The 8,055-nt window shown below is 39.5% G+C and overlaps 2 protein-coding genes across 7 annotated transcripts in view; both read left to right on the top strand.

Moving 5' to 3' along the window:
* Positions 1-5,066, top strand: part of LOC107679772 (putative Polycomb group protein ASXL2) — a 23,733-nt gene extending 18,667 nt beyond the window's left edge. For 2 of the 4 annotated variants that reach the window (XM_016475411.1, XM_016475412.1), the window contains one exon: positions 1,233-5,066. In XM_016475411.1, coding sequence (XP_016330897.1) covers positions 1,233-3,098 — 1,866 coding nt within the window. In that variant the 3' untranslated portion in view covers positions 3,099-5,066. The remainder of the gene's footprint in view (positions 1-1,232) is intronic. The other 2 variants (XM_016475410.1, XM_016475409.1) reach the window with 1 other exon arrangement.
* A 1,866-nt stretch (positions 5,067-6,932) lies between these two features.
* LOC107679814 (dystrobrevin beta-like) overlaps positions 6,933-8,055 on the top strand; it is a 48,945-nt gene continuing 47,822 nt past the window's right edge. For all 3 annotated transcript variants that reach the window (XM_016475497.1, XM_016475496.1, XM_016475498.1), the window contains exon 1: positions 6,933-7,007. The gene's annotated coding sequence lies outside the window, so the exon portion shown is untranslated. The remainder of the gene's footprint in view (positions 7,008-8,055) is intronic.

Below are 8,055 nucleotides of genomic sequence, written 5' to 3'. Positions count from 1 at the left end.
TGACCCCTTTAATGAACCGTTATGTTTTTATTACCTTAGATTGAGCAATTTATATCTACATACACCACGGGTCCCCTTACATGGACGTCGCCACCATGTTTCTACAGTAGCCTTAAACAGACAAACTGCTCTACAGAGGGCGTTTCGTCACTTTGTTGTTCTTGCGAATAAAACACTGACACAATGATGAACAAGTACATTAATATTCGCAATAACATCGATTTATTAAATAAGTAAATATAATTCCTTAATTTACCTTTGTAAAGAAATCTCATTGCTCTCTGCTGTCTTTACCGACGACATCTTAGTCCTGTATCGGCCACCGTAGCTTCTCTAAAGGGGAGGGGTGAGCGGGGGACTGAGCCGTTGGTTGCAATTCGCAACCTCACCACTAGATGCCGCTAAAATTTACACACTGCACCTTTAAGCAGTGTTGCACACCCTGTCTACGCCAGATGAGAGTATTGTGATTCATCAGAACCCATTAGAATCATTTGTGCTATTTCCGACATGAATGATAATTGGATTTGGAAGGTTTGCTTTGATGTTTCCAATGTAGACACCTTTAATCTGTTGACAATGGTCACACCCAGTGTAGACATGATGTTGCTTGTCGTTTGTACTACAGTACCTATATGATTGATGTAGGTGTGGCTGCTGTATTGTGTGAGTTGTTGAGGAGAGGATTTGCTATCGCTTTTCTAAGCAATCAGACTTGTATACAACCAGAACACTAGCAATCACCTATGCATGTTTAAAACACTCAGAATCCTTTAGCAACCACATAGCAATGCCCAGGCAACCACTCAAAGCACCCTAATATTGTAGTACACTCTTAAAAATAAAGGTGCTTCACGATGCCATAGAAGAACCTTTTTGTCTAAATGGTTCCATAAAGAACCTCTAACATCTGAAGAAACTTTCTGTTTCACAAAATGTTCTTTGTGGTGAAAATGTTCTTCAGATTATAAAAAGGTAAGAAAGAGATGGGTCTTTAAAGAAACTTTGACTGAATGGTTCTTTGTGGAACCAGAAATGGTTCTTCTATGGCATCGCTGTGAAGAACCTTTTAAGCACCTTTATTTTTAAGAGTGTAGGGAATTTTTCTGTACAAAGAACTGTAGAAAATCTAAAGATCGTTTTTTGCTGCACTATATTCATTTTTTGACATTAAATGCTACGCTCAGTGGAATTTTCACTCTCATAGTAACACTCAAACTCTTTCTTTGCAGATCCCAGTGTCAAGAATTTTCTCTGCCCCTGCGTCTACTGAGCAGGTATCTCCAAGGACTCCGGTTCCCGTTCCGTTGACACCCCCTAGCATTCGACCCGGTCGCACCGGTGCACGCACTCTAGCTGACATCAAGGCAAAAGCCCAGTTAGCACGTGCACAGCGTGCTGCAGCAGCAGCAGCCTGGTCGTCTTCCTCAGTGGGAACTGGCTCAGTTGGAGGTACCTCAACACCCTCTCCAGCTCGGTCCCTGTCAGAAGATTTTTCACCAGCAAGCAGCAGAAGTCAATCTGTGTCGCCTATAAAGCTAAGCTCTGGATCTCCAGCTCCTGAAGGCACAGTGACTCTCTTACAAACCTCTCCTTCCTCAGGTTCCACTGGACATGCAGACCCTGGTCTTGCACAAGCCTTCAGTGCAAGCCAGGGTTTTTTAAAAGATAATCGTTCTTCGATGGGGTTGCAAACCACTTGGTGTACGTTGAACCCAACGGGCAAGGATCAGCATAACCTCCTCAGTCCTGCGGGGACGCTAGCACCTTCATGTCAGGCAGGAAACGTGACTGTCTCGAGCACAATTGCAGAAAACCAGAGACCACAGCAAACACCTTTTTCAGGAGCGTCAGTCACCAAGCCTAGCTCTTTAATCCCAGCAAATAATCCTCTGGTCACCCAGCTTCTTCAAGGTAAAGAGGTTCCCTTAGAAAAGATCCTCCCAAAGCCACTAGCCAAGGTGGAGGTTCAATCTGTGGCCATTTCTTCAAGAGATAAAGGGAATCTTGGTACCACCACTGCTGAGTTGAAAAAAGATAGCTCAACAAACCAAGAAGATGCCAACAAACTTGGGAACCAAGTTCCTTTTGGCATGCAAGTCAGAAGTGTGGACAAGTTGGTAAAAGTTGGTACTCAGGACCAGATGCTCCATCCACTAAGGCACAAATGTGTGCAGAAGAACACCAGCTCCAACTCCCAATTCCAGTCCTGTCAGTTAGGTCACCTTGAGGGTAGCCATGACCAGAATATCCATCTAGGCATCTTTGGACGGAAAAGGGTATCCAAGCCAGCTATGACAGGACACTACCTCCTCAACGTGTCCACATATGGTAGAGGATCCGAGAGCAGCAAACGGCCCCACCTAAGTAGTAATACAGGCTCTGCCCTCGCCAACCTGAAGAAGGAGAAAATCGAAGCAGAGGATATTGTGAAAGGGAAGACGGAATCACTTACCCTTCACCCGAATTTCCCAAGGGTCAAAGTGGAACAGCAGGGATGTGTCATCAATAAACCAGATGATGGTTTGCCACCCCAACCCTGCTCTGATAAAACGTCTGAATCTCCATCACTGAGTTGTTTGTCCAGCAAAGACGAAGGCAGCACTTCTTTTAGAACCAAAGAAACATGCTCAAGAGCGCAGCTTGATATGTGCAGCAGTATACAGGGTAAAACAGAGCCATATCAGTTAGGTGACTGTCACCAACGCACGTTCCTGTCTCAGAAAGCCCATAATGGACCTCAGTATGGTGGCACTATCAGCATGTCTGTCCCTCACGCACTGAACCACAGCATGGCTGACACTCCAACTTCTCCCACTGTGTCCTGCAGCGGTGATGGTGAAACGGCTGCTGGAGGTATGATGTCTTTTTCCGTCACCGTCACTGCCATACCTGCCGGTCACCTACTGGATCAGAACAGTCAGGGTGAGACCTCACCTGAGCAAGCCTTCATAGAAACCTCTGGGATGGAGGACGTTCAATCAAAGTGCTACTGTCGGCTGAAGGCTATGATTATGTGCAAGGGATGTGGCGCATTTTGTCATGATGACTGCATTGGTCCATCCAAACTATGTGTCTCGTGTTTGGTGGTACGATAATGGTCATGAGGATAAACTGCAACTTGTTCATTCAAAAAGAAGCAACCACTGCAGTGAGGGTAACAGAAATGTTACGACAGTACAGCAGTGTCCATGTATCCGTTGTCATATGAGAGGCAAGCTGTTGTGCTGTATGGGGGGGAATTCACTAAGAATGAATTGCGCCCGCTAATAGTGCTGTTTATTTGCACGTAACTTCTGCTTTGTTTTAGCGGATGATATATACAGGAGTTATGCAAATCAGGTAACATGACCAGCAAGTCAGTTCTGAGTACTTAGTTGTGGCGAATGCAGCAGACTACCTTTATCTGGCATGCTTTACTGGGACTGTTCGGTATGGCTGCACTAATGCAATCCAGACTTTAAATCGGCTCTTTAGAGCGCCGAAAGTGCTCGACTACACTGTATGTCTGGATATGTACCCATTCTTTTCTCAATCATTTGCGTTTCAGGGCTTTAAGTGCCTGGTTAAACTGGATCGTGGATGCTAATGAAGGCTTTTGTGCTAACGTAGGCTTTTGTGCTAAAATGCAGCGCACAACTGTTTAGTGAATTCGCCCCTTTGTTTTTCTTTACAGCACAAACAATAACACGCTAAAAGATGAGGTATGAAAAACGTGCAATGCCGAGTAACACTTCCTCTCATTCATTGAGCACCTTGTTTTAGACTCAAGACTCAATATTGAATAGTGGCAATATTTAAGGCTGGTTCTATTTCTGTTCTATTTTTGTAATATAATTTTAGAAATTGAAATGAATATACTACTATTTTTGTAGATGTTAATAATCATGATTCCCCTCCACCCTTCAAATTTCGGATCTTGTACACATAATTCACACTAGTTTGCTGGATTAGAAACCAATAACATCAACATTTAGTCTTTGCATTTCCTGTAAAGCTATTTGTTGGTTGGTTTAAGCCTTTGTGACACAAGCAAAGAACCACACAACTGAAATACCAATTACTGCAGAATTACTGTGAATATGTAAACCTAATACATTAACCTGCCTTGTTATATAGGTTTATATGGTACTGTTCAAAGTTATTTATGGGATAGAAGGGAGTTTTGTCAAATATGTTAACAGGCTAGCACTTCTCTTAGATCGGTGACTTTTACATGAGAGAAGAATGTAAGAGCAGGTTTATACTGATAATGGCAATAATTTGTATATTTACAATATGTATAAAATTAAGAGCATTAGTCCCTTACATCTCATTTTCTTCAGAAAAAAAAAAAAGATTTATTAGGATTGCACTTTTTATGTTCAGAAAATGTCTTTGCTCTAAAAAAATTATGATTTGTAAGAATTAAAGCACTTCTTAAACAAACTAATGTACCCTCTCAGGAGCAAAACAAGGTCTTAATCATTTCAATAGCCTGTGTCGAATCATTTAAGTTGTTTACATTGACTCTAATTGGAATAGCAGATATTCTCTGTAACCTTAGTTTTTAGGGATAGGCAAATAATGCAGAGTATCAACAGCAAAACTATTACGAGCAATGAAGTTAAACACTCAGAAGGGAGATTTTATGAAGATTTTTTGTTGTTTTGTTTAGTATTGTAAATACTGACGTTCTTTTAGATGTACAAACATTTCTACAAAGCATCTTGCCTAAACATATCCGATTGTCTCTGATAACTAAAGGTTTTGATTTGTGAAATACTGTCCAACACATCATAATTTTAATCATGTTTCAACATTAAATGCCGTGGCTCAGTTTCTGTCCTGAAACAATTCTACAGATACATTTTGATACCAATAGTTCTATGTATGTTGGAAAACAACTTGTTGCATCTTTGAATTAGGCTTTTTTTTTTTATCATCTGCCTTCCAGGCAATAGAAATGTAAAATCATTTTAGATAAGATTTGCTTGGTGATATACCAAAGTCGATTTATGGGGACTAGATAATCAGATTTTGTTTTTAATGTCTTGTCTAGTTAAGCAAAGTAATATATTTTAAGTAATATATTTTAATAAAAAGAAGTCTATTTACAAATCATTTTACAAAATGTTTAAGAAACAGGGTATTTACTATATCTTTATATTGGCTGTCTCATTTTGGTATACCTGTGTCGAAGGTGTACATAAACTTTTTACACTATTTTTTCGTACCAGGGCCCTTGTGATCTGTTGATATTTTTGTGTGGCTAGTTTTGCCTGCGATGAATTGATGTGTCCTCACAGTGGATTTTTAATTGACTAATAATATCTGTGTGAAACTTGCAGCTCACTTTATTGATTACTGAAAGTCTAGCTTTTTACAGAAAAAAAAATCCATCAGGTTATAGTGTTTGTGTTGTATGAATAAAATTAACTAGCGTGGTGGTTGGGTCGTGCTGAATGTCTTTGGGTGTGAGGTTGTTTCTAGGTAACTGGCTTTTATTGACTTTTGTCAAACTGTCACTTTCATTTATATACATATGCAGCATTTAAACATACAAGAGACTCATAGAATATAACTGTGATACCTCCATTGTACTTTATATCAGGCCTTACATCTGATTCGAATTAAAAAACAAATGATGTTTGGGTTAACTTCCAGTTCTTGAAAATGTTAAACGGAGCTAAACAGCAGCGTTTGACTGTTGTTGGTTATTTACTGCTTTCATTTCCTTTGATAGAGTTGCAACGCATGACTTACCACTGCCTCTATCGCCAACCTTATATGCCTGCGACATTTTACAAAACACTTGGATTTTTAATTAATGAGGCAATGTTTTCCACTGCGGAACCCTGAAATGATATGACTCTTAGTGCAGGAGGTGTTGGTATTCCAGAACTTAGAGTGGCTTCCACAGTGTGTGCTATTTTATGTTTTAAAAGTCAAACTTTTATGTAAAATAAAGGTGAATGTAATATAGTAATTGTAATCAGCACTTGTAAGCAAAGTGTATTTTATCAAGAAACTATATGAATAAAATGCAGTAAAACAATTGCAGTGATGGGTTATTTTTTAATTCCTTGTTTTCAATTATTGACGTATTGAAAACCAATGACGTATTGTTTTTACTACATATTAAAATATCAAGAGCACAAATGTTCATTTAAAAGTAAAAAAATAAAATAAAAATAATTTAATTCAAGTGTGATTTTCACCATAACAGAACGTTGCTATGCAACAACAACACTGTAAAAAAAAATCTGTAGTTTTTACAAAATAATTTTGCCAGCTCCTGTATACTGAGACCTTAAAATAATCAGAAATTATAAAGCCAGGAAATTAGGCTATTTGATTTATCAGCAGGCTATCATTTAGTTTTACCCCTACAGTGTATATTTAGCCTAACGTTTACAAATCTATTTCTGCCTTTTGCTCTGTTTCTCTGCTGTAGTATGTATTATTAAGAAGTATATCTCAGACTGTGTGGACTTATAGTTTTACGTATGTAAGCCTATAGCCTTGTTCTGCTAATGCTGAAATGCAAAATAAAAAATAAACATCTTCATGTTTCTTTAACGTAGACATAATAATCATACATACGCAGTATAGTCGCTCAGCATATTTGAGCAAGCATATCGCACCGCATACATAAAACAAACAGTCGGCTAATAGCTTAGTAATAATCGTGCATATGAAGAGCAATAGTGCCGCTCAGTGATGGGAAAGGCAGGCTCTGCTGTTGGCTGGTGCTCAGAGAAGCGCTCGTGCTGCAGTTCCTACAAGACCCAATCAAACGGAACGGTAACCACGGCACAAACATGACGACGGGGGAGCGCAGCGCTAGCAAATTGCGGATTATTGGGTCGGTATTTGTCAGCCTATATTAAAAACAAGTGAAACGAAAGAGAGGCATGATGAAGATGATGATGAAGATGATACGCCAGGAATCGAGTGCGCGACCGTTGATCGCTCTCATGAGATGCTGATGATGGTCAGGCGACCTGCGTGATTTCCTCCCTCTGGTAAGATCATCCGCTAATGATGCTTTCACATTCAGATGCTAATACAAACACACGCAACCAAACGTGTCCTCAGAATATCATTTTACGGATCCAGCTGTATTTGTGCACCATATAGCATCTTATTTATTTAACATGCCAGGTAGGCTACACAGGGAGTTAAATAAAGATAGCATGGCCGTAAGCATTAAGCTTAGACGCTGTCATTTAAACGCAGTCGGGGTGTATTACTATTTTAAATACGCGAGTATTTGTACAGTGTGTATTTCCGTTGGTTAGTGAAAAATCCTCACGTTGAGTCACGTCAAAGCGCGAGTCATTATAGAGGTGCGGTGTGTTAACGTTACTTCTACCTTAGTGGGCCTTCAATTCACTTAGTAGTAGCCCTGCAACATGCGATTAGATTAGCAAAACGAACGGAACGATTTGAAGGCAGAAGTCATAACGTCAGGCAACAGTGCATTTAACAGGCAGGAATGACATAATGCTTTCTAGTGGTGTTCCGTTGGTGAACGAATCAGTGCTTTTGAGCGAATCTTTTAAGTGAACGAATCTTGTTCACTTCCATGCACTGACTCGAATGTTTTGGTTCACTGAAGTGTCTCCCCATGCCTTCCTGTCATTAGAATCTAGTAGTAGCCTATCTAGTGTGAAGAACAGTTCATTACTAAACAAATACGCCAGTTTATCTGAACAAGCTGCTAGCTAAATTCGGAATAGCACTGTAAAACCTGCAACTGTTACCTATCTATCTGATTTAAAGGCACAATATGTAAGATTTTTTTTAATTAAAATATCTTCAACAATGCACACTGCTATTAAAATCTGTTTTGTACCTTTAACATACTGACAACCACCATATTAATGCAGGTGGTAAAAGAGAAAGCCACATGAAGAATCAAAGCTCATCACGAGTAGTTTTGCCACAAGCAGAAGTATATGCTAATATATAGAGGGTGCACAGAGTCATTCAATCAAACACAAAACACCATCATGGTAACACACATGATACTTAAATAATGCATTAAACTTTCATTAAACAACAGAAGAT

This window comes from Sinocyclocheilus anshuiensis, unplaced genomic scaffold (genome assembly GCF_001515605.1).
Source record: "Sinocyclocheilus anshuiensis isolate Anshui unplaced genomic scaffold, SAMN03320099.WGS_v1.1 scaffold676, whole genome shotgun sequence".
In the NCBI taxonomy this organism is placed as follows: Eukaryota; Metazoa; Chordata; class Actinopteri; order Cypriniformes; family Cyprinidae; genus Sinocyclocheilus; species Sinocyclocheilus anshuiensis.
The sequence above is the reverse complement of the archived record's forward strand: the minus strand, read 5'-3'. Positions and strand labels throughout refer to the sequence as shown.